The 27,268-nt window shown below is 38.9% G+C and overlaps 1 protein-coding gene across 1 annotated transcript in view; it reads left to right on the top strand.

Annotated features, from left to right (window-relative positions):
- The window catches only part of LOC124286796 (dynein axonemal heavy chain 7-like), an 88,944-nt gene that overhangs the window by 58,947 nt on the left and 2,729 nt on the right, over window positions 1-27,268 (top strand). The window contains 30 exon segments of the mRNA XM_046723234.1: window positions 1,991-2,104; window positions 2,437-2,555; window positions 3,237-3,417; window positions 3,928-4,157; window positions 4,796-4,985; window positions 5,665-5,805; window positions 6,780-6,983; window positions 7,389-7,531; window positions 7,687-7,712; window positions 7,715-7,937; window positions 8,555-8,768; window positions 8,770-8,834; window positions 9,066-9,219; window positions 10,258-10,449; window positions 10,796-10,929; window positions 11,382-11,513; window positions 12,704-12,711; window positions 13,838-14,007; window positions 14,009-14,110; window positions 14,756-15,001; window positions 15,369-15,461; window positions 15,676-15,852; window positions 15,986-16,147; window positions 16,406-16,475; window positions 16,478-16,605; window positions 19,949-20,110; window positions 20,616-20,801; window positions 21,522-21,659; window positions 25,866-26,096; window positions 26,914-27,244. Coding sequence (XP_046579190.1) covers window positions 1,991-2,104; window positions 2,437-2,555; window positions 3,237-3,417; window positions 3,928-4,157; window positions 4,796-4,985; window positions 5,665-5,805; window positions 6,780-6,983; window positions 7,389-7,531; window positions 7,687-7,712; window positions 7,715-7,937; window positions 8,555-8,768; window positions 8,770-8,834; window positions 9,066-9,219; window positions 10,258-10,449; window positions 10,796-10,929; window positions 11,382-11,513; window positions 12,704-12,711; window positions 13,838-14,007; window positions 14,009-14,110; window positions 14,756-15,001; window positions 15,369-15,461; window positions 15,676-15,852; window positions 15,986-16,147; window positions 16,406-16,475; window positions 16,478-16,605; window positions 19,949-20,110; window positions 20,616-20,801; window positions 21,522-21,659; window positions 25,866-26,096; window positions 26,914-27,244 — 4,666 coding nt within the window.

Raw genomic sequence — 27,268 nt, 5'->3', positions numbered from 1 at the left:
AGGGTTATTACAATCATCACAGTTCAAATCACTAATTATTAAAATCCAAAGTATTATATATTCCCACCTCGGCTCTGTTGGATTCTACAAGCAAAAGAGCATGAGTCAGGATAAGGAAAATATGTAATTTTTTGAGTAAAATTGATATTTTATACTTATCCTGACTCATGAATCCACTCCCTCCCATCCTCCCAAATAACACTTTGGATTTCCCTGTAAATTCAAATGTTGGGCTCAGTATATGAGGAGAGAGTGAGGCACATGGGTAGAGGTGGCGCCCTCGTTCCCGAGCTTGTGGAAGGGAGGTAACTCGTGGTGTACTAATTAGTGATTTTACATTGAAGGGAACTTCAATTAGGGAGATACAAGTGTTCCACTATGTTCGCAAGAGGAAGGAGACAAGCAAAAAGAGCATGAGTCAGGATAAGTATAAAATATCAATTTTACTCAAAAAATTACATTTTTCTGCTTATGAGATGAAAATGAATGAGAGATGCACAATCATCATTTGGAATGTCACTTTGATTCTGGTTAGATGTGTCTTGATTCATTCGTAGGTGCTGAAAAAATAGCTCAAGTTTGTTAGAAATCAAATTGAGACACTGAAATTACTTTTGCTAGAATTAGAGAATTTTAGAATTATTTGCATTCCTAGTAAGATATGACAATATTGATGTACATATTCTTTATCTTCAACAGTTATTTCTAATGTTTACATTGATTCTTCTTAAGACATATGTCAAACTTCCTCTGGATGGAGAACATATTAAATGTGATGGTATAACAGTTACTGACTCCTTCAATATAGTGTAATTGTTGTATATTTTGTACATATTTCACCTCAGTAAGCTACATGATATTCGTATATTTTACCTAGTGTATATGCAATGGGTTCTTGTCATAAGGTAGCCATATCATAGTGATCTACTCCGAGTTAATGATAAATATCTGTGATGGAGAAATACTATGTTAGAAATGATACCCTTGAAATTATACAAGATAGTCCAGGCCAGTCTACCTTTATGTAATGTTGAAAATTCAAATTCCATTTGGAATGTGTTTTATGTTAATCAGATCAGAATTATCAGAAAGATTTATTTCAAATATTGTAATGTGGCTTTCATCTGAACGATGCAGGATCATCGACATTAACCAATCACATCATGGTATTTCATCATTTCCCAAGATGGATCTGGTCAAAATGATTGATAATGTTCCTGAAATGTATGGAGATTTATTTCACAATGAGTATGAGTGATGTAATTAGTGACACATACGCTACGCATGTCAAGTGATACATTTCAACATTGTGCATGTATGTTACACAGATGTGCATCCCAGCATGAAGTCACACAATTATCAGAAATGTTTTCAATTCATACCTCTTTCTATGTTTTCAGGAAATTGAGTGCATAATATTGTATGAATATATTGATAAAACCTTGTGTGAACTATGATGCATGCAGATTCTTTGACTCATGAGTAATTGTTGCGTGAATATTCATAGAGCTCTGTATTATATTGCCAATGGTAAGGTGAGGTTGTTGTTTGCATGCTGTGGGATATTGTTCACTGTCTCGGATTGACTGCATGCTGTCCATCATGTTAAATTATCATCATGTTAATGATTTTGTTTCAGGCTTTTTATAAGATTTTCAGAAAAAACTGTATAAATAGAACAGAATATGAGGACAATGTAAAGTTAAAAGACTTTTTAGTGTCTTACCATATAAGAGATTAACAATAACCTTTAAAAAAGGACTCCATTTTTATTACATATTACCATTTTGGTTGATACAGGGCACCGTTAGGTTGTAATTGACTTTGTTTTGAAACAACAATTAAATGAAGTTTTAATGATAGCAGCCGAAATGGTGCATGAAATTTGCTGTAAAGGATTTTGACTGAAATACATTCCATCATAGATCAGCTAAGTGACAGCAGGCAATGATTGATGCTGTGTGTAACTTCGCGATTTCTCCATGTGCAGGTTGAGATCACAAAGAGTTACACATCTACAGAGTGGAGAGAAGATCTGAAGCGGATCCTGAGGAAAGCAACTGAGACTGATAACCATGCTGTGTTCCTGTTCTCGGACACACAGGTGAGTTACAATGTGAACTCAGTATACACAGCTTCTTGACAGGTCTGCAGCTTTGGCTAGTCAGAAGCTGACTCTCGTGAAATTCTTCTCTGTGTGGTACAGGTTTTGCAATAGTTCATATAATAAAACCAAAAGCTATTGAGAATGATGCTTATGTAAGAGTCATGTTTCGCCTAATGCAAGGGTCATGTTTGATTATTTTCAGGCTGTAAATTAAAATGTAATTAAAAAGATGAAGGGTAAAATCCAAGGCTGTGATCATGTTCTTATTGTTTGTGTATCTGTGTCACCCTTTTTGCATCTTCATGGGGTCCTTGTTGTAAATATTCCAGATTAAACAAGAATCCTTCCTTGAGGACATCAACAACTTGCTGAATGCGGGTGAAGTCCCCAATCTTTACCCCATAGACGAGAAACAAGAGATCTGTGAGAAAATGCGTCAGATTGATAGGTAAGATCATTGTACATTTCACAGCTTCATATAACATCATTGTATGCTTGACAGCTTTATCTGGGTAAAAATTATTTCATAGTGACATCTAAAATTTAGGTCGTTTTTTTAACCCTGTTGGTATTAAGTAGAAAATTAGATCCAAAGGTGTTGATGCTTGTAAGAGCTGATACTTCAGATTTGGTTGACAGGTGATATTTGTCTCAGTATGATCACTGATACTGACTGTTGTCTGGACAAGACGTGATGTCTTAAGGCTAAGTGTGTGATGTGGCCGGAATATTGTAAACTGCAGTGTGAACATATGCCTTGGGATTTCCGGCTTAGTAATCGTCCAGCAGCCAGTGATTGTGATGTAAGGTATTCTGGTTTGGTGATTTGGTTGACTGTCTTCACACACCCAACAGACTGATCCAGACCCATAGGCAGATCCAGAGGTGGGGGGCAGAGGTGTGCACCCCAACTTTTGTCCTGGAAGTTTATTAAATGACCATAGAAGATCTCATGAAAACGGGTGAAAATGAACTGTGCACCCCACCTTTCTGAGCTCTATCCACCCCGAGACCCTCAACTTTGCAGACCTCTTTCATGTATCTGGAATATTGCTGACTTCAGCTTGAGCATGATACACACAATACCATCTACTAGCTCACTGTCCCGGTTGCATGTATGTATCCACAGGCAGAGAGATAAGGCCAAGCAGACCGATGGGTCTCCAGTAGCCTTGTTCAACTTCTTCATCCAGAGGGTCCGAGACCAGCTCCATGTTGTCCTAGCCATGAGTCCCATTGGCGACGCCTTCCGAAACCGCCTCCGAAAGTTCCCCTCCCTCGTCAACTGCTGCACCATTGACTGGTTCCAGGTGAGCTTGATAGCCAGTTGGAAATGTCTTGACACTGTTAAATCACATCCTGTTTCTCAGGAAACTTCTTTTCTGGATGATTTCTGTTGGTACATTTTTGGCACATCTACAAGGCACAGTTTTCAGAAACAATGGTTCACTTATCTAGAATTTGCCAGGGGACAGTACCTTTTGGATAAAGATGCGTTCCATAGGTCTTTTTGGTTATATGTTCCACATTTTGTGTCTGAAATCAGTATGATAACCAGAAGCATTGGCTTGAGTGAGGCTTTCAAAAATTAAGTCAAAACACACTTATGCTAAGAAATATTGTGGGGAATTTGGATGGAATTGATAGTGGGAATTGAATAGATTGGATGGTGAAACTCAGTTAATTGTCTGACTGCATGTCATCATGCCCCAGTGGGATGGATTACCGATCCTTTGAGCCACACATTTCCCTGAACTAATCTACTGCTGTAATTAAACAACACTGAGACATATACACTACTCTGGTCTGTGTCTCCCCAGTCCTGGCCCGAGGATGCCCTGCAGGCTGTAGCTACCCGCTTCCTGGAGGAGATCGAGATTGTGGAGGATGAGCGGGTGGGCTGTATCAACATGTGCAAACAGTTCCACACGTCAACCAGGGACCTGTCGGAGAGGTTCCTCCTGGAGCTGGAGAGACACAACTACGTCACACCAACCTCTTACCTCGAACTCATCAACACCTTCAAGAACCTACTTGAGAAGAAGCGGGGGTATGGAAGATACATGTTCAGTCTAATGTTTAGGAGATGTATTCTTCCCCTTTTTGGCTTTATGTATTTGGAATGTTTTTGTTTACATGTTTCATATAGTTTCAATGGATTAGAGAAACTAAGTTACAACATACAAATAGAAAAAGGATCAGTTGACCTCTTCAACAGTATTTAATCAGCTTTTTTCACCTTTTTTTTATCTGACCCTTATTAAGAGAACAAACTGGTCAGAAAGCCTTCTCTGACTTATATTTTCAAAATAGTTACCAACAGGAACCAAAGTGGATTTGGCCTGAATTTTCACCACCATACTGACTGATAGAAACAGATATTGGACTCAACAAAATGATTAAAATATGTTTTCACCCAACCCAACCTTAGGGGTTAGCAACAAACTGGTAAACCAAGCAGCCGCTATAAGTCCTCAGACGAGAATGAGTGAACAGCATCACTGTTATTTTACAGCATCACAACAATCAGGATTCATAACAGGAGTTCTTATGCTTAAGCTTTTCATGATGGGTCCTGAGGACCACTTGCTGTACTGCTAAGTAAATAGCAAAACTTTAAACCGAACAGTAATATCTTGCTTTTAAGAATTTGATAGATATACATGTGTTCCCTGTTTGTGTTGCCAGGGAGGTGATGAATGCCAAGAATCGGTATGAGAAGGGTCTTGAGAAGCTGGACTCTGCCTCATCCCAGGTTGCGGTCATGCAGAAGGAGCTGACCGATCTCCAGCCACAGCTCATAGAGGCCACCAAAGATGTATCTGAGATAATGGTCATCATTGAGAGAGACTCTGTTGAAGTGGCCAAAGTAGAAAAGGTAAAGGATCCGTGGAAATCCACAGTCAGTACTTGGGTAGTAAGGGTAGTGGAGGGATAGAGTAGTCAATGCTGGGTAGTCAGGGTAGTGGAGGGACAGGGTAGTCAGGGTAGTGGAGGGACAGGGTAGTCAACGCTGGGTAGTCAGTGTAGTGGAGGTACAGGGTAGTTAGTGCTGGGTAGTCAGTGTAGTGGAGGGACAGGGTAGTTAGTGCTGGGTAGTCAGTGTAGTGGAGGGATAGGGTAGTCAACGCTGGGTAGTCAGTGTAGTGGAGGGATAGGGTAGTCAGTGCTGGGTAGTCAGTGTAGTGGAGGGATAGGGTAGTCAACGCTGGGTAGTCAGTGTAGTGGAGGGATAGGGTAGTCAACGCTGGGTAGTGGAGGTACACAGGGTAGTTAGTGCTGGGTAGTCAGTGTAGTGGAGGGATAGGGTAGTCTCAACACTTGGTAGTCAGGGTAGTGGAGGGAGGGATCAGGGTAGTCAGGAGTAGTGGAGGGATATAGGGTAGTCAACGCTGGGTAGTGGAGGGATAGGGTAGTCAACGCTGGGTAGTCAGTGTAGTAGTGGAGGGATAGGGTATTCAGTGCTGGGTAGTCAGTGTTGGTGGTAATTCATGTAAAGGGGATCCTGAGACTGACATGGTCTGGCTGTTGTATTAAGGTATGTTTGTCCCTTCCAGGTTGTGAAAGCAGATGAAGCAGTAGCCAATGAGCAGGCCAAGGCTGCCCAGTCCATCAAGGATGAATGTGACCATGAACTGGCCGAGGCTATCCCGGCCCTAAATGCTGCTCTTTCTGCCCTTGACACTCTCACAACACAGGTAGGTGCCTTGTAATTTCCACACCGAAATTAACTTTGGTCATATCACTTGTTGATAGACTTTGTTTCAAAAGTTTAATAAGAAGTCTCATGTACATGAGGATGCTTTATGGTTTTGTCTGAAATTTACTACACTCCTCTAACACCACCCCAATGTGTTTTGGAAACAATATAATGCTTGGACATCCCAGGAATATGATATCATGTATCACTCCTTTATAGTGCTGAGATGAAATTGAACATTTTGCCCTAAATGTAGTGCATTGAATAGAGAGGTTTTTGGAGAATTTTTAGTGAAGGTCAAGGTCATTGGAATAGTCTTTTGTAACATGGTTGTTCTTTGAATTTAAATGAAATGTTTGTAAGAGCGATCACACATTTCCAGGTGCAAAAAGTGAAGCATATGATTCACTGAAACTGAGGGTAAATGTCATTAAATTGAAAGTATTTATCAACTTTCTTGCTCATGTAGCTATGAATGGGATTTTCTGTTTCAAAGCCGCAATGACTATGGCATTAGTTTTCACCAACTAGATGTCATTAATACAGAAGTGGTTATCACTTGGGACCTTCAAAGTTGTTGACATATGATACCCACCATAACTGGGAGTGCTCATAACTTTGTCACCAATTAGTACATTATAACAGCAGAAAGTTGTACTGCAGTTTTCCAAATCAGAAGTGATGTTACTCAGGAAGGGATTATAACTTTGTTATGTAGCTGGAGACATATATGAAAGTTGCACAGCACTGAGCACATATTTACCCAAACAGGATGGGAAGTTGTTAAACAGGAAGCGCTTTAACTGTAATATTTTGTTTACTGGCTTGCAAACATTCCTCTTATTAATACAATCTGTGTTACCAACAATATGATAAACAAAACAATGTTGTTGCTAATAAAATTTAAAAATATTCTCTATTTTATCAATATGATTATTAACAAACTTCACCAAAGGTTACTGTCGATTACAGGACATCACAGTTGTGAAGAGTATGAAGAGTCCCCCCTATGGCGTCCGTCTGGTCATGGAGACCATTTGTGTCCTGAAGGGCGTCAAGCCAGACAGGATCCCAGACCCTGCTGGGACTGGTAAGAAGATTGAGGATTACTGGGGGCCATCCAAGAAAGTCCTGGGTGACATGAAGTTCCTGGAGTCTCTACATAACTATGACAAGGTGGGTCCAGTGCTTGTTTTCTACAGCCCGTGAAGATCAGGGTTTGATTGATTTTCAACAACCCATGCTTGTCGTAAGAGGTTACTTACAGGATCGGGTGGTCAGGCTCGCTGACTTGGTTGACACATGTCATCTTATCCCAATTGTGTAGATCGATGCTCATGCTGTTGACCACTTGATTGTCTGTTCCAGACACGATTATTTGCAGACCGCAGCCATATAGCTGGTATATTGCTGAGTGTGGCGTAAAACAAGAAACCAACCAACCAACTTGTTTTCTACCATTGTCACATCTGAACTATATATACATACACACACCACTGGAAAAGCTTTTTTAATATCCAGGAACACATTATTTCTATACATCCTACATGTGGTTCTGATGCTTGCAACTGTTGGTTACAGGACAACATTCCAGTGGCTTATATGAAGACAATCAGATCAAAGTACATCTCCAACCCTGACTTTGACCCAGAAAAGATCAAGACTGCCTCCACCGCTTGTGAGGGGTTGTGCAAGTGGGTTCGTGCCATGGATACCTATGACAGGTCAGTACTTGACCACCTGCAGTGTCCACTTCTGTGGATTAAAGAAACACTACATTGTCATATAGGAAAAAGAAATCCATAAGAATGCTTGTTGTTTGTGATATCGTTGTTATTGTTGTTCAGTGTTTCTTGAAAAAGTGTATGCCTGTCTACAGAGTTGCCAAGGTAGTGGCTCCAAAGAAGGAAGCCTTGAAAAAGCAGAGGGTGAACTTGCCGTTGCCATGGCATCCTTGGAGAAGAAGAGAGCATCACTGAAGGAAGTTCAAGACAAGCTCTTCAAGCTTGAGGAGAAGCTGGCTCAGAACAAACAGAAGAAGGCTGATCTCGAGAACCAAGTTGACCTCTGTCGGAAGAAGTTGGAGAGAGCTGAACAGCTGATAGGTGGCCTGGGTGGTGAGCGAGAGAGGTGGGTGTTTGGGAGGCAGCTGAAACTGGCAGTCAAGATGGAGACTGTGATACTGTGCTGCATTGTGACAGTTGCAGCTGCTCATATTAAGACAAGAAAATCAGAATATTTACCGAAAATAGAAGTACATTTGTATGTCTTATAAACTTTGATCTGGAGATGGATGAATCAAAGTAATAATGCATATATACTTTTGACATGATCACTCAACATTCACAGTGGTAGTCAGCACAAACAGTTATATTTGTTTGACTCTTAAGACAAATAAATGCAATAAGTTATGAAAGGTTCTTAATTCATTAACTTATTTCTTACAAAATGTAGGTTATATTGTGGCATAATATCAAGTTCAAAGAAAAGGTCTGTTTTCATGTATATAACACCACCCTAAAGCTGGACACAAGGTTATCTGAAAGGTTCCAATGGCTAAAATAGTGAATAAACTGAAAAGGGGGGTGAGAAGAATGTGACAGTATTGATGACATCATATCAACATGAGGGTCATGATGTTAGATGACAGTGTGATAGATTTGATAATCGGCCACAGATCTGATGTCTGCCATGGATGTAAGTCATACTTGTAGGTACGTGAGTTACAGTTCCTGTTGATGTTACAGATGGAGCATTGCAGCCAGAGAGTTGGGCAAGAAGTATATTAACTTGACTGGTGATGTTCTCATTTCCTCTGGAATTGTGGCATACCTTGGTGCCTTCACATCAGCTTTCCGTCAGGAACAGGCTGTCCAGTGGCAGAAGCGTGTCAAGGAGATCGGTATCCCATGTTCTGATGACTTCTCCCTCATCCACACACTTGGAGAGCCTGTGAAGATCCCGGGCCTGGAACATTGCTGGACTGCCCACGGACGGCTTCTCAGTGGAGAATGGTATCATCATTAGGTCAGTGGGATGATGATATTGATTACAATGATGATATTGATACTGATGACTTTTATAATGCATTAAAATCCAGAGCATATGGATGGAGGGTTGTACAAAATGAAAAATGTATTGACAATTTGGTGACTGACAACTGAAACTTGTTTATGTAAAAATGTCTTCTAATATTTTTATCAAAAGAATTTGAGATTCACATTTGGATCTGGACTGAAATCTGGTATGTTATTTCAGCAATGCCCGTCGATGGCCCTTAATGATTGACCCTCAAGGTCAGGCCAACAAGTGGGTGAAGAACATGGAGAAAGCCAACAATCTCCACATGATCAAACTGTCTGATGGAGACTTTGTCCGGACGCTTGAGAACTGTATACAGTTCGGAACACCTGTAAGTTGTCACTATCTGTATTATGTCAGAGTATTTGTATAAGGTGACCTAAACAGCTCTGTCAAGAAGCATGTCAAACATCATCCATGTATGACTGAAGTACTTCTAGTTGCTGACCTAGGTATCATTCAAGTAGCCACGTCCCACGCTCACAGCCAACACATTGTACTTTGCTTCCTCATTATAGTGAAGGATACTCTGGTCTTGACTTGAATATTTTGTCTGGCTCACATTTTAATTTCTTTTCTGTCTCTGATTTAAATTATTGGTCAGATCCAGTCCTGAATTGTTTGCCCAGTCAGAGCATGAAATATTTTTCTGACTTGTACTTGAATTGTTTGTCTGAATTTGACTTTAATCAAATCAATCACTTATATGTTTAATGAGCTCCATGATCACCCCAGAGTGTTTGGTCAGTTGTCTGGTCCAGACCTGTAATGTTGGTCTGTTTGTCTGGTTTTGTAATGGAATACTTTTGGTTAGGTATATACTTTTACGAGTGGAAACACTGAGAAATCAGATATTGTGGTTTAAATGCTTCTCTTACTCCTATTCTGAATCTACAAGCGTCAATGTTGATTGGCTGAATAGATTAACTATAGATCTGATATTAAGGTAATTGTTTTGTTACCTTTTTTCCCCCTCAAACAGAGCAATGATGTTTAAACGATGAAAATATGATCGGTATGATTCATACCCTTTGCTGAGCTCTGTAAACATACGTTTTGTTACAAGTTTGATTAAACTCATTATTCCCAACATTTCATTGTGTAGTGTTTCTCCCGAGGTGATGCTGCTGAACTTTAGGATCACCCCAGAGGGTTTGATCAGTTGCCTGGTCCAGACTTGTGTGGTTGGTTTATCTCAGACATGTTTTGTCTGGTTGAGACCTGAATTGTTTGTCTGGGCCAGGCTTGTACCCACACCATCCTTAGTTTAATTGTCTGATATAACATGCATTGGGTACTCCTGTTCTGCAATCCCAACACAAATTATCTGTGCTCCTGACATAGAGTGCTTGCATTTGTGTGAAAACAGGTGCTGCTGGAGAATGTGGCTGAGGAGCTGGACCCCATCCTGGAGCCTCTGCTGATGAAGCAGACATTCAAGCAGGGAGGCAGCATGTGCATCAAGCTGGGAGACAGTACCATAGAGTACTCCCAGGACTTTAAGTTCTACATGACCACCAAGCTGAGGAACCCACACTACCTCCCGGAGGTTGCTGTCAAGGTATGACAACTACAACTATGCTGTCATGGAATCGCTGGTTTTGTACTGAGAGGGAACTGTTTTCTTGTTTGAAAGACATCAGATCAATGCTGACTGGCTGAGTAGAATATTCCCATGGAGGGTCATCAAAATGCAGAGAGATGTGTCCAACCAGGTTATAGATCTAATTTTAATGTGATTGTTTTGGTACCCTTTTTCCCCCAAACAGAGCAATGATGTTTCAAACGATGAAGATGATCAATATGATTGATATATTTTAGTTGAGCTCTGTAAATATAAGTTCCGTCACAAGTTTGATTTTATTCCCAACATTCCCAACATTTCCTTGTGTGGTGTTTCTCCCAAGGTGACACTGCTGAACTTCATGATCACCCCGGAGGGTTTGTCTGACCAACTGCTGGGGATTGTGGTGGCCAAGGAGCGTCCAGAACTGGAGGAGGAGAAGAACGCACTCATTCTTCAGAGTGCAGAGAACAAGAGGTGGGTTTGGGTGGAGGACAGGGTTGTTTTGGGGATCCACAATTTAAAACCCATAAATCTTTCTCTGAAATGAGGTTGTGAACAAGTCTTATTTCACAATGTGTTCACTTTTTTAACACATTCACTTGCCCATCAAATGTTTATATCTGTTCCATTTAGAAATATGCATTTCTGTTATTTTCTGGATCAAATCATCTCCATTTGGCTCAGACAGATCTTGACATGAATAATCGAAGGGTCAAATTCTCAAAGTACACATATATACTCCTAAGGCACTTTCTTACTTGGTGAAACAAAAGCTGTATATGAAATTATATGAAAAGAACAATATCTTTATGGAAATCAAAAGCCCTCTTTGTAAATAGAATATAGAGGGCGAGTGTAAATAGACACAAAGACATCTGTTCAGTGAATTACTCTCAGTGTCACTAAGATGTGTGTTTGTATTACAGACAGCTACAGGAGATTGAAGACAAGATCCTTGAGGTGTTGTCCAGCTCCGAGGGTAACATCTTGGAGGATGAGACTGCTATCAAGGTCTTGTCTTCATCCAAGAAACTCGCCAATGAAATTTCTGAAAGCAGGTGAGCCTTTCAATGTCATTTTAAACATTAAGGTGATACTGAGGTACTTGAGGTGTTCTTTGAATTTTATTAAATCCTTACGATTTAACATCAGGTCTATGAACATGGCCCCCTGATTTTCATTCTCTCCCTCTCTGTCTATGTATATAATATATGCCCAACACCTTGACTCTCTACTAAAGCATGTTGACAGTTTATAACACTGGTCATCAAGGCAGTTTGAATCCATTATACATCCCCAGCTCTGTAGGGAGTTGGGAATACTTGGCCTGTTGTTCTGTAGTGACCTGTACTTCATACAGGCTGTATATTTAGGATGCTGGGAGGTGGCCAGCCAGTTTAAGTGTTCACCTTTAACATCAAAGACCCGAGTTTGATTCTCCGCCTATGGTTGGTGTTATCAAGCCCTTACTTATATGATATGCCTGGGTTGTAGCTGAGTTATTAGATGCATTACGATACACATATCGTGGCAATACATACATACTATCTAGTTACTTGAGTCATGATATGAGCCTTTGTTGCTTGAAATTTGTAATGTTGATGTTATTGCTCTTATTAAGTTGTCAATATCGTCTTGGTCTAGTAGAATTTTGTGATCAGATGTAGCATGTTTCTTGAATGGCAGTAAGATAACACTAGCCTGAATACTTATCATTGCAGGCTTCTACAAAATTTTGTAAACATTTTTGTTTTAAATTTACCTAAAAAATCTAGATCTACCATTGGTAGACTATCATTTTCAAATCATTTTTAATTTGTGATGCAACAATGCATCGGAACATTGTGAGACCCTTACAAGTTATTGAACTAGTGAATCTACCCAATATATTGAACTAATGAATCAACCGAATAATGGCAATACATTGAACTATTGAATCTACCCAAGATATTGAACTATTGAATCAACCCAATATATTGAACGAATGAATCTACCCAATATATTGAACGAATGAATCTACCCAATATATTGAACTATTGAATCAACCCAATATATTGAACGAATGAATCTACCCAATATATTGAACTAATGAATCTACCCAAATATATTGAACTAATGAATCAACCCAATATTTATCCTAGGTAAAACAAGGGTATGGTAAACAGTGTGGAGTAGTTAGTTGGCTGCAGGATGAAGGCCTATATGTGTTTATAGCAGAAATCCTCTTGAATGAATAATTCCACTTCAGGAAGATTTGTGTTACGTTGTTCATTTGCAAATACATGGATATTTCATCCTGCTGAAATGCTTAGTCAGCACAAATGAGGTTTGTGATGTGCATGCTCATCAGAATGCATGGTGCAGTGTGGGATGACTAGAGTCACTGGGATGCTGGAAGCTAGAGATAGGAAGTTGCACATTTTGCATGACTGAGCTGGTTAGGGATGCAGCTTCACTACATCAAAATTAAGGTTTAAGGTAGCTGTTATGGAATAACTGTTCACTGTTCCAATGAGTGAGTGCGTTTAGTTTTACGCCGCACACTGCAATATTCCAGCTATATGGTGGGTGTTCCAATGAAGGTTTGGGGCGGTGGGGTAGCCTAGTAGTTAAAGCGTTGGCTTGTCACGCCGAAGACCTGGGTTTGAATCCCCACATGGGAACAATGTGTTAAGCCCATTTCTGGTGTCCCCCGCCATGATGTTGCTGGAATATTGCTAAAAGCGGTATAAAACCAAACTCAGTCAGTCAGTTTAATGAAGGTTCTGTACTATATATTATGTACCACTCTATAGAATAGAATTTGTAGTGAGGCAAGCAAGCAAGTGTGTATGTAATTTCTTTCATACTGCTATCCTTAAGACTGATGTGCTCTTTTCATAGTATGTCACAATCAAAAATAAATTTAGGAATTGAATTTCTTAACTTTTTCAGTAAAGATGCTAAATATGTTTATTTGTGATTTTAGTGTATTAATATATATACCATAAGAATATGATTGAAGAATACATGTTTGTAAGTGGCTTAGCCTGTAAACTGTCTGTGTCACTTTCCTTGGAACATACCATACGTATAAAATGTACCATAGGCTTAAGAATTCAGTACACACTATAAAGTTTTGCTAGTGCCAGTCTAAATTGAGATATCTCTTTATGATTGATACCAGTTCTTTCTCAAATATAATAAATGACTTTAACCCAACTGAAACAATATCAGTCCAGTGTTTATGTAAAACTTGTATAATCAGTTTTAATTGATTTCAGGTTAATGAATGCCACCACCATCTTAGTTATTGATCAATACATGTTCCATTTTATGCTAAATCACTGAAACATACATCATCCATCTGAAATGTACATGCAATTGACATGATAGGCCGTAGCTGAGGAGACAGAGAAGAAGATTGACACGGCCAGAATGGGTTACACACCGATTGCAATCCACAGTACCATCCTGTTCTTCTCTATTGCTGACCTGGCCAACATTGAGCCTATGTACCAGTACTCCCTCACCTGGTTTATCAACCTCTTCACCATGTCCATCGAGAGCATGAGAGACATCGGAGGACCTTACGACCAGGCTGAACAACCTGCACGATCACTTCACATACTCTCTGTATTGCAATGTGTGTCGTTCTCTATTTGAGAAGGATAAGGTAGGAATACACTGCTGTAGACTATCTTGATAAGCGAATAGTTAAGGTCAGTCATGTCAAAAACTGTGTTGTTACATTCTATTTGCTTCAAAACACTTGGTGCTGATTTCTGGGCTGAATATACATGCTGGTCAAAAGAGCTTACCATTGGTCATTGGTTGATTACAATGTGACCAGTTGGAGTGTGTGGTATTGCACCCATTATGGATTGTCATTCATGCCATCAACCACTGGTCAGCCTTATTATGGTCTTATATTGGCAGACTTAGTGTCTAGAACTTTCAAGATTTGTATGTCTTTTGTTTTTATAACCGACTTTGCTTGAACGTTGTCTTATTCCTTTTTCCTTGTCATTAAATCAGTAACACTGGTATATGGATTTCAACTTCTATCTACTTTGAGTGTTACATGTCAGTACAGTGCAAGTTCAGTCAGGTTGTGCGTAGAAGGCAGAATATTGCTGAATGCAGGATAAGACAACATGCACTCAGTTTGCAAGTTCAGAGTGTTACATGTCAGTACAGGTGCAAGTTCAGACCATTATCCAAGGTTGTGCATAGAAGGTAGAATATTGCTGAATGCAGGATAAGACAACATGCACTGTTTGCATTCATTTATTGACCACTGTTTATTCTTCTACTTCAGCTTCTGTTCTCCTTCATCCTGTGTGTGAACATCCTGAAACACAAGAAGGAGATAGATGATGATGAGTGGCGCTTCCTGCTCACTGGTGGCATCGGCCTGGACAACCCACACAGTAACCCAACCACATGGCTGCCATCCAAGTCTTGGGATGAATTGTGTCGTCTTGATGAACTTGGACGCTTCAAGGGAATGCGTCAGAAGTTTGTCAGCTACAAGGATTCATGGAAGCTTGTCTATGATAGCCCAGTAAGTGTATGGTGACAAGTTGATGTTGATGTTGTTAGTAAGATGACACTGACATACACACTATCTCTGCATGAACATTGTGAAACAAAAACCCTCTGATGCTGGATGTGATGGTAATGACAGGGATGATAGTGATGAGTCACTGCAGGGAAACAGGCATTTATGATTTGATATATATTCCTAACGATGGTTTGTGTGATGATGATCAGTCTTTGAGATCATGTGATTTGTGATGAATCATCCAAATTGCGAAATAGTGGTTTGTGAAGCAGACAATTTTCACAGGTTCATTGAGTTGCCACTAATTGCATGTTAGCTGTAATTGTACCTGCAAGATGTTTCCAGTGACAATTTCTTCTTCTTGTAGGAACCCCACCATGTGAAGTTCCCAGGAGAGTGGGATGAGAAGTTAGGATCTTTCCAGAAGATGTTAGTGCTCCGCTGTCTCCGGTCAGACAAGGTATGTAATCATATAGACATTCAGATGATGTTTCAGGTTGCTGAGGGTAAGGGGTTGGGTCATGAAGCCAAAGACTTTGGTTTGATTCCCCGCCTGGATATCAGAAAGTTATAGTAGTTAATCTTTCTTGTGGGTGATATATGTCAATAGAGATGAAGTGAATGTTGCTCAGCCCACTTGAAGTTCCACATCACTGGATGTTTCTTCCCCACAGGTGATCCCCTGTGTCCAGGAGTTTGTCACGGAGAAGATTGGGAAGAAGTTCATCGAACCTCCACCTTTTGACCTGCCCAAGGCCTTTGGAGACAGTCACTGCTGTGCCCCACTGCTGTTTGTCCTGTCCCCTGGTGCTGACCCCATGGCTGCACTGCTCAAGTTCGCTGATGACCAGGTGAGCTATTTCAGTTGAAGCTTTCTTGAATTTATATACTTGTTTAGGATACTTTATCAACCATTGCTCTATGACACATGTCACTAAAAAGTTTAATATTGCATTATAGTAGTAATGACTGTTTTTAATTCAGGGCTTTGGTGGTGCCAAGTTTGACTCCCTCTCCTTGGGTCAAGGTCAAGGTCCTATTGCCCTGCAGATGATAGAGAAGGGTGTGAAGGAGGGAACCTGGGTCATGCTGCAGAACTGTCATCTCGCAGCTTCCTGGATGCCCACAATGGAAAAGATCTGCGAGGTGAGATTATAAATCTTGCATGTTTGATCACCATGACAACTACAGAAAGCAATTGTTTAGGTATTCCTGGCAACAGTAGCAGCTGTTACATGGATGTGGCTCAGGATGTCCAGCTGGCTAAGTCCTCACAATTTCCTGTCTAGAGTTGTGTCCCTTAGCCATGTGAGAATCCTCTGATCATGGGTTTGAATCCCATATTGTCCCTGTTTCATGGTTTGCCAAGACCATACATGCATCACATATACCCTTCTGCTTCAGGAGTTCAACCCTGAGACCACCCACCCTGACTTCCGGCTGTGGCTGACCAGCTATCCATCAACCACCTTCCCGTCTCCATCCTACAGAACGGGGTCAAGATGACCAATGAACCACCCAAAGGTCTCCGGTTCAACATCATCAAGTCCTACCTTAGCGATCCTATCTCAGACCCTGAGTTCTTTGCTAGTGTCAAAAATGAGGTAAATTTTGTTTTCATTTTATTGTAGTGATGTAATACTAAATAGAATGTCATCATTCAGGTTTTGTTTTCATCTAACAATGAAAGGAAACTATTGCACTTGATTACATGTCATAAACTGAGCAGTATTTTCATTCTTCGTCTTGCATATTCAGTTTAGTTGTTTACATGGGTTAATGAGGATTCTGATGAAAGACTTTGTGTATCTATATATATGTGTATAATATGTTGGAATTCTGTTTATGCTTAGCTGAAACATTTTCTTTGCATTGAATTTAAAAATAATGGTTTCATTCACATTCAGTGTTTAACAATATCTTCAAAGATACTAATGAATCAAGATGCAGCTAGTTCTGTCCTAATCTGAAAAAATCTGATGCTAGTATTATATAAAGTCATTTTCCTAGTTCATGTTATCTTCCATACTCACATAACCTTTGATACAACGTTCATGTTATCCCATGTGTGATCGTGTCAAAATGAACACAAGTGTATATTTGGGATTTTGCCGTTTCAACAGGACACATTTGATAAAGCGGTGAGTTTAAAGAATCAAATGCACTGCAAACGCATGTTCTGAGAGATTCATGTTTGTTATTTCGAATTTGAGTTTGTTGGGAAGTTTTCGGAGTCCAGGTGGGTATGACTGATTGAGGTTATTGTTACCAAGTTTCAAGTTTTGTTGAATGTTATTTTTTTTAGAATTTCTCTACATTTCTTTACATTTTCTTTAAACCTTAGGATATTTCTTACACAAGCACTCAGCCTGGTGTAACTGTCCACTATATCAAGATAATTCCAAATGATGATATAATTCTGTCTTTGAATTCAGAGAAGATGAAATGTTTTGAAAATTTTCAGCCAAATATTTCCTCCTAATCAAATGAATAGGAGGTTTGGAGTGTGAATTGAAGCATGAAAGCCAATAACTGAATACACTTTTCTTGCCCAAACAGTCAAACCCTGGTGTGTTGAATTCCTGGAGACCAAGAAATAGTTCAACACTTCATCCTATTTATAATTGAACTGGGGCGGTGGGGTAGCCTAGTGGTTAAAGCGTCCGCTCGTCACGCCGAAGACCCGGGTTCGAATCCCCACATGGGTACAATGTGTGAAGCCCATTTCTGGTGTCCCCTGCCATGATGTTGCTGGAATATTGCTAAAAGCGGCGTAAACCTAAACTCAGTCAGTCAGTATAACTGAACTATCAAATGTTCCACATTGTATTGTATATATGTAAATGTTAAGAACAGAAGCATGTGTCATATCTGTTTTGATTTAGTTTGTACTTGATATCAAATTTAATGCGTGACAGTTAGTGAATGTGTTTAAGAATCACTTTGAATTGTCACAGTGAGTTTTCACATGTTTATAAGTCTATTAATTGGAGTTGAAGGGTGTGGGAGTGTCAGGCTGACACAATCAGGGATTCGACACATCGACAGCAGGGTTTGACTGTATGTAGGGTGTACACAAGTCACGCGGTGTCTGCCCCATGGGGACTCTAGGTTAGATAACTAGTATGGCCCCAGCAGTCTGTTTGTCATCTGAGCCAACTCCGTGGACCAAATGGTCAGACCCAGTACATTAGTTCAATGGTGTCATTGCTCCCTTACTGAGTGTTCACAGTATTAATCACTATTTCACCTCTTCCAGACTTGATTATATTTAGGCTATTGTCAGAAAGCTGGAATACTGATGAGTGTGGCACAAAACATTTCATTTCACACTCTGAACTTGCTGTGACCAAAAATTGAGTCGATTCAAATTATATTATTATATTTAACTAAATTCAGCGATTATCATTTGGTCTAGTTACACATGGTGAGAGCTTGTTTATACTGTAGTATGTTTTTGAAGGTGAATGTTGTACTTGCAACAGATTGCAAATCAACTGAATGATGAAGTTGATATGTTCTTTCCCAGTAGAAAAACTAGAAGCACATCAGCGCATGTATGCAAATATGGTTGATTGAGAAAGCATTTCTTACCAAAGTAGATTTTTGCATATTCTTTTTCATTCTGATTTGAAAATAATTATACAAGAGTTAATATGCTGCATGATTCTGACAAACTGTTATGAGACAGTAAAGATGGTATTGAAGCTGTGTGTTAAGTAGTAAAAATGTTGGAGTGATGTTAAGCCCAACTCACTCATTCACCTTGGTCATCAGAAATGATCTAATCCTGTGTACATTTTGGACAACTCAACCTGGATTTCAATTCTGTACTCAGCTGTCATACAGGAAATATTGTAAGGGGTGGTGAAATGGATCCACTAGGTGAGACCTGATGACATGGTTGATAGTATGTGAACGTGAATTGATGCTCACAATATGAACCTCTAGATACTGATTCTAGATCGTAGATTAAGGATTCAATTAGTTACAGGTCACACTCGTCTACCTGGAATATGGCTGAGTGTGTTGTTGAACCAGTAATAAACCCTAAAAGAAAATTCAGATCTCACAGATATTGCTATGATGAAATCATAGTAAAAATGGTTTCATAGCAAATTTATGCTACCTAAAGTCTAGTAAAGATTTTCATGAATTAGGCCAGACCAATTTTATTTCTTGTTTTACGGAATTTTGTCCTCAAGAGACCTAAAGGCAGGAGGGAAAAAAAATAAGAATAAAATCACCAGTCAAAGAAATATTCCTTCTAAATACTAAAAGTATTTTACTTTTGGCAATTTATGAAGTGTATATGGGCGAAAAAACAATCTTAAAAACAAATTCTTGTAAGTTTACATTTTGGGCCAATAAATACATTAGGATTTTATTCTTTGAGCGGGGAAAATTAATTTTTCTTTTTTTCCTTATTCTTGAAAAAATACGACCGGCAGGTCCATAAAACAAGAAATAAAATTGGTCTGGCCTAACCAAAGATTGTGACATCCAAAAAGAAAAACACCTTCATACATTTTTAAAGGATTGACATACTCCAAAATACTAAACTGAAAGTCATTTGAAACAAATTTGATGTAAACATTTAAATGTAATACCATGATGAGCTTTTTTATAAACTACCTTATAGAGTGGAATCTGTCTAAATTAGATTTCTTGGCAGAAAGAAGTAAACTGTAGTTTAATCTCAAGTCCAGATAGGTTAGGTAGCAACATTTTGAAAAAGGGAGAAAATATTAGAGGTTTTAAAAATACATGAGAATTTGCTATTGTATGTTCAGAATGTATATATAGTACAGTTTGGACAGTAATCCAGATTAGTCAGAGTCTGGTTCTGACAGATTCCACTGTATTGTGTTGGGATCAATCCTTGTGTGAGGTGGGGTTCCTCTTTGAGGGCTGTCTGTGTCAAGCTGCTGTTTGTTGTTGTTTCAGGCCTGCTGGAAGAAGCTGCTGTACGGCCTGTGCTTCTTCCATGCTCTGATTCAAGAGAGGAGGAAGTTTGGTCCGCTGGGCTGGAACATCCCATATGAGTTCAACGAGACAGATCTCAGGATCAGTGTCCGTCAGCTGGCCATGTTCCTCAATGACTATGATGTAAGGATGAAAGGATAACTGGGTTTAGTTTTAGAGAAAGCAGTTTTAGTTTTCATCAGGTACCGTTTCATGCTTTCTTGCTGAACTCCCAGCTAAGATCTTTGGAGTTAGATCAAGTGAACTTTGGACTTGAAGAGTAGTTGGATGGGTGACTGCATTTGGCAGTTTTACGTGTGAAAGGTTTTTGGGCTTAGGTTCTCAGACTCAGACTGAAGCACATGTAGCACATGTGGTGTCTCCTTAGGCAAGTGCCTCTGTTCACCCAGTAGTGAATGGGTACCAGGTAGGATGAGCTGGTAATGCAACTGTCAATCTCATTGTGCCTCTAGCATTTTGGTTTGTATACTCCCTAGGGAGCTGAGAATGGAAATCAAGTGAACTCTAATTCACTGACCAGGGTAATAACTTTTGAGCACCTTGTAGACTAATGTAAAATAAGCCGATTCTGTTTGTTACTACTTGTATATTCATCCATCTCTGACCGATGACATGGCCCTGTGTTCAGACCGTCCAGTTTGATGCCCTGCGCTACCTGACCGGAGAGTGTAACTACGGTGGTCGTGTCACGGATGACTGGGATCGACGAACTCTGCTCACCATCCTCAACAAATTCTACTGCTTTGACATCATCGAGCGTGAGGACTACTACTTCGATGTCAGCGGTCTCTTCTACTCCCCACCCACAGGAGATGTAGGTTTTACTTTTTATTTATTATTATTCATTACAACCTTCTTTGAAACATGCCGGTTGGCATGGATATTACAGTGATCTTTGCAGATATTACAGTGATCTTTGCAGATATTACAGTGATCTTTGCAGATATTACAGTGATCTTTGCAGATATTACAGTGATCTTTGCAGACTTGCTTGACTTTACTTTCGATCTGCATGTGGTGGTATTATAAGTTTACCACACACATGTTGAAAATGAATTAAATGCAAATCTTCATCAAAATGGACAGTTCTGGAACAGTTTGTAAATTAGGTTTACATGGTTGAAGATGTTTCATCGTGCACTGTCAGTGTGGAATGATGCTCATGTTGCTGGTGGGCATGTGTTACCAGCCATCATGATGATGATGAAATAATGCTAAGTATGGTTGTGTACAACGATCAAACCAGGTCGACCTGTAATGATATCATGACATCATAATGTGTGTCGTGACGTCACTTGTTCATCACATCACAATTCAACCAGTTTAGACACAAGATATACCAAATTGTTACACAAATATATATCTTTACCAATTTGTAATGACAAATTAGTCACTAAGTGGCTGTACAGGCTTTTACAAGCTGAGCGTTTGAGTACATTCCTTGACCGTCAGTCTTCCGATGTACAAGTCACTTCAGGTTGAGAATCACAGGCCTTAAGCCCCACTCATCACTCATATTCCATATTTCTTTCAGTATGAGAGCTACATGGAGTACACGAAGAACTTGCCCCTGAATCCATCCCCGGAGATCTTCGGTATGAATGCCAACGCTGACATCACCAAGGACCAGAAGGAAACTCAGACGCTGTTTGACAACATCCTACTCACTCAGGTCAGTGGAACTCTGTCAGCTGGGGGGATTCATCATTATTGTAGGTTCTACTGGAAAGTTTGGATTAGAGATTACCATAATATTAGGAAAATAATTTGGGGGAAGTTGTCTGCAAATTTATGGAATGGCTGAAAATGGCTGAACGTGAGTGCTGTTATGCATTATTCTAGCCGAGGTTCTGGTAGGATTACTTTCCATTAGGTATGAATTGTTATGAAATTAAATGTGAGCCTTCCTAGTTGCCAGTTTTCTACCACCACGTAGATCATGTTAGGTGAGCATGGACGGTTCACTGGTCTAATGTCCGTGTAGAGTTGCATCCCCTGGTTGAATCAGGATCTGCCAGTCATGGGTTTGAAACATCATTATTATTATAATAAACCTCTATCAACCTGTTGGTTACACTAAAGTTGTAAATGCCTTTGACCTGTGGAAATTGGCTCTCGATTAAGCCCAGCGGTCTCAGTCATATTATTTAGATATCCAGAGTAGGCTGTGATCATTGTGGTTTAGTAGTCATCACTGTGGTTTCAATATGGGAAGACAATCTTTGTGTCTTTGGCTCAGTTTGAGTGTGAATGAAGCTTGAACTTACTTTGATGTATCATGTTTTGTTCATGTCAAAAAGCATGTCAACTTTTAATTGCTTTGTGTCTGTGGCAGTGGGAAAGGGGGCTTTGTGTGGTTATTTGACATGAGTTTGTTTATAGACCAGAATAATTCTATAAATCTACACACTGTTTAGAGGTGATGCAGTTCTCTTGTGGTCAGTAACAATATCTGTAACAAAATATATGCCATTATTAGAGTTGGTGACCGATTTTTTTCTAAGTCAGATTGTTGTCTTTAGATGTGATGTTTAGTTATGTCTCTCATGAAATGGTAGGCAAGACATGATGCACTGTGTATATTAACATTGCAGTAGATGTTCACGTTATGTTGTGTGTTCTCGTCTCAATGCTTGTCTTGAGAACCTTGTGGGAGGAAGAAAGTGTAAAAAAATCGGTTCAGAACACAACTGATATATTGTCTGTTGTATGGTTGTAAATTTGGAATAATTACCAAAGTACATCTGATCACTCTGCAAAATGTCTGCAGCTGTATGGCTATTGATAAAGGGGACAGCATAAAGGTGAATACATGGAGCTGTAAGGCAGAGTTACCTAACTTCTTTGAGTAAATTCTTCTGATGAAATACAACAGTCACATTTCTCTGAAAGGGGAAGTCTTAGTTTGTTTCTAAAGATCCGGCTGGGGTATATTCAGGAAGGTGAATAGGTTCATGTGTATATTTTTACGTTTTTGGCAGGATGGTAATTTAGGACTAGCATCAGATGAGAAACACACAAGAAATATGGATATATATTCATAGTTGTGTATCTCATTGCATATATATAAACACTATAGAAATAATCATTATTCAAAGCAGGTGGCCACAAGTAACTGCCACATGTTGATGTGGCGCCAGCAATATTCACTCTGTTGACAATTGTCACATATCTGTATACAAATGCACAGTGTAGTAATCATGGAAAAGCACATAAATGACATAAACATTTTGGACATTGCATGAACTAATGTATTATGTATTTTATTTTTTTGCATGCTGTATCAAATGCACTCTCCACTAAAATTGTCATGTGGAATGCATCAACCCCTATTTGCTGAATGCGCTGTGTTGTGTGTTCGGGGTTTGTAGAAACGGGTAAGACAGACATATAGGACTTGACTCAGTCTGTCCCTCGCTGCATAGATACTCACCTCTCCATCTCTAGGGGGACTTTATTTCATTAAATCTGGATCTATATTTGTTGACAATTTGAAGTCAGATAAAGCATCCATCTTGGAAGAAATTTAATGGATGAAGTTTTTAGTAATTTTGTATGTTATTTTGGTTATTTAAAGGAAACCTTATAAACCTTAATAAAATCTCAAATTATAAAAAGAAATTGTAATGATCGATAAGATTGCTGCAGAAACAAGTTTATTATGTTGAGTCCTAATCAAGATCTTCAAAATGTCTGACAATCCAGCCTAGCTGTTGCTGAACTGTGGCCTGGTAATCTTATAGACTTGCTTCCTTTCCCTTAATCAAAGCTCATAGCAATACTCAAACGTTTCTCGCCTATCTAACAAATGCTTATCTTGAACACACTGCCTGTATAATGGGTGATCTGTTTGAATTTTATGAAGAAAAAAATAGGAATTAAAGTGAAAGTTTTTTTAAACCTTATACAGGCAGTTGTGTATGTAGTAACTTAACAATCTGCGTATGTTAGTTAGTGGACTTATACATGTATATCACTGAACATTTACTAAGGACCGTAGCTTTGACTTAGGATGACTGTCTTGGTTCTTAGCAAATGTGGAGTTGTGTATTTCTAGTATTTATACTCTGGCACTTATATCTCATGTGACTAATTAGATGTTTGCTGTAGTAGTGTAGATTTAGTGTAGTGTTTGTGTCACGATGGTGACAATTATATGAATATTTACGGTAAGTACCAACAAATGATGTTAAATGTTCATACCAAATTAATCTGAACCATGGATCTCATAATTACTGTTACTAGGATTCCAATGTGAGTTACAGTGTGTGATGGATGTACATTTGAAATTGATGACACTCACATGCATGCTACACTCCATTCTTACATGTCATCAGTGAAATATACAAGTGTAACTTTCTAATTACAATATACAGGCAGAAATCCAGGTAGTATAAAGTATAGTGTAATGAATTAGAGAGGTAATGTTAGATGATGAATGCTAGATGATGAACGCTAGTTAGGATATAAGAATAGTGGATGACATATCCGCACCATCACACGTCATCCTTCATGTCCCATTAATTGCACTCACGTCTCACTCACAGGTGATCGGTCTTGATGAGAAATAGAAATCTATGAGTGTTTAATATTTGTACTATTTGTGCACAAATATGTGCTATGTTTAATAGGTGACTAAATAAATTAGAAAAATTGTAAATTTTTGTCTCAAGTAATCTTTGACTGTAGTGAAGCTATAGTCATCAAAATTTCATAGTTATAGGATTTTCCTTTTAGATTCTAGATAAGATGTGGTGAATATTTCTATGTCTCATCAGGACTTCATTCAAGAATTCATTTTCATGTCCTGTGCAAATTTATATGCATACATCACCTAAGAATGACAATAGTTTAAAATTATATTATTTTATCATTACTAGACAATTGATATTTGACAGCATATTGGAGAAAAATGACTGAAAATATTCAATCATTTAGAATGTTTATTGGTACATTGCTTTTGAAAAAAAGATTTTAATTTGTGTACAAATCAGCTTTCAAATTAGATGAATATGTGTCAAGTTATACCTTGTAGTTTGATCTTAAAAACTCTTAAAAATAACTTATTGAATGATTTACATTGTACAAAGAGTACTTTTTGTAATGGATTTACTTTTCAATTGAAATGGATATTCAGTCTTTTAAAGATTTAAATACAAAACTGCAACCTAGCTGGTGAGACTAGGACTGAAAACTAGATAACCTTTTGTTTTGATTACACAGATAAGTAGAAAATATATCCACAGGAATGTTCTAAATACAGCATGAATATCAGTATAAGCTTTGTCCTATAAAACTTGCATGAACAGGTTTTTCATATCTAAGTAGGTATTTTTACCTATATGCATGACCTCATTTTTGAGTTTCAAAATGCACATTGTTTTGAAAACTTTATTCCATATAAGTCAAATAAAGTTACTTTAAGAAATATCAGATTTGTAATTTTATGTATAATTTCATTCAAAAGTAACATCCAGGAGTAACTATCTATTCTCAATATCATTGTTATTTTCATGAAATAAAATTATCTGAAAGGATTTGTTTACTTTATTAACTATATTGAAGGGATTATCAATATCAAAACATCCGTCATGTCATCAGTGTACCACCATCACTGTTGCTGATTTCACAATATACTGTACAAGGTTGCCATGTAAAGATATTGTATTCATGTATCAATATTGTATCGTGAAGCTGTATTCACCCTGTTCCAAAGTGGCTTTCTTGCACCTTCAAAAAGCAGAAGTATTGTTAGCTTTACAGGTTTCTTTGTTTTCTTCCAGATATAAGGATATATATCTCTCTCTATATATATATACGCACACACATGTAGTAATTAACAGAAAACAATATCTTCATCATTGTTAACTTCTTGCAGGCAAGAGCTTCAGCAAAGGGAGGTAAATCTACTGACGATGTTGTGGATGAGGTTGCGGCAGACATCTTGTCGAGACTACCCAGCAACTTTGATACTGACGCAGCTCTGCGTAAATACCCGACATCTTACAAACAGAGCATGAACACTGTGCTTGTACAAGAGATGGTTCGCTTCAATCGACTGCTCATCACAGTCAGAGCCAGTCTCATCAACATCAGGAAGGCTATAAAGGTCAGTATACACAGCAACAGTATCAAATGATTTATTATTGAATGATCCTACTCAGATGTTTAACTTGTACAATAATACTGGGATGGAAGTATGAAGAGGTCAGTACAGCTGAGTCAGAAGTATCAAGTCACCAGTTATGCTCTGAAGTATTTCAATGATTAAACATGCTCCTTCACATGATAATCAGAATGAAGTCAGATTTAAAAACGATTGATCATGCTTTGTCTAAAATGAAATATATTGGTATAAAGACATTATGCTGAACATATGCAGTGTTCAATCTTAGTTAAAGCGTTATTAAAAATTTAGTTTCAATGACTTTGCACAAGTCGATGAACTGATTCTGGCCAGCACTTCTAGAGGTCCACCATGCAAGTGGTATTATCTTGTGTTTCCTTCTGATACCATGTTTAAATACAACTGGTGAGCCCCTTCAGTGAGTCCATTATGATTTAAGCATTACGTTTTAACTACATCCAAAGAGAAATGCCAGCTGAATGCTGGTGTTATATGGTGAATCCCTGGCTAACAGAAGGTTGTCAGTATTTCACAGGCTTCCTACACTATGTTCCTCCATCACTTGTCCACTTTTTTCACCAGTGAAGCACGCCACAAACATCATGCAAGGATTATGGGCTACATATGGTGTAATTACATTGACTGGCTAAAAAAAAAGACATGTGCAGCTTTTACATCACCTAGCTGCTGTGTGTAATAGTAGTGATGGACAAACAGGTGTATATAAAGTATTGACATTGCTCAGAATGACTTCACATAGAGACCCCAGTGTGAGTTTTCCTTATCTTCCCTTCTCCAGGGTCTGGTGGTCATGTCGTCAGAGCTAGAGGAGGTGGTGCTGAGCATCCTCAAGGGCAAGATCCCCGGGATGTGGATGAAGAGGTCCTACCCATCCCTGAAGCCATTGGGCAGCTACGTGAATGACTTCCTGACTCGTCTCAAGTTCCTCCAAGACTGGTACGACACTGGCCCACCAACTTGCTTCTGGGTGTCAGGATTCTTCTTCACACAGGCCTTCTTGACTGGAGCTCAGCAGAATTATGCCAGGAAGTACACCATCCCCATCGATCTCCTCGGCTTTGACTATGAAGTCCTTGATGATAAGGAGTATGATGAGCCCCCTGAAGATGGTGAGTGTTGTTATTGTTGTTGTT

Source organism: Haliotis rubra, unplaced genomic scaffold, assembly GCF_003918875.1.
Source record: "Haliotis rubra isolate DU_JTF1 unplaced genomic scaffold, ASM391887v1 Scf391, whole genome shotgun sequence".
Lineage (NCBI taxonomy): Eukaryota > Metazoa > Mollusca > Gastropoda > Lepetellida > Haliotidae > Haliotis > Haliotis rubra.
The sequence above is the reverse complement of the archived record's forward strand: the minus strand, read 5'-3'. Positions and strand labels throughout refer to the sequence as shown.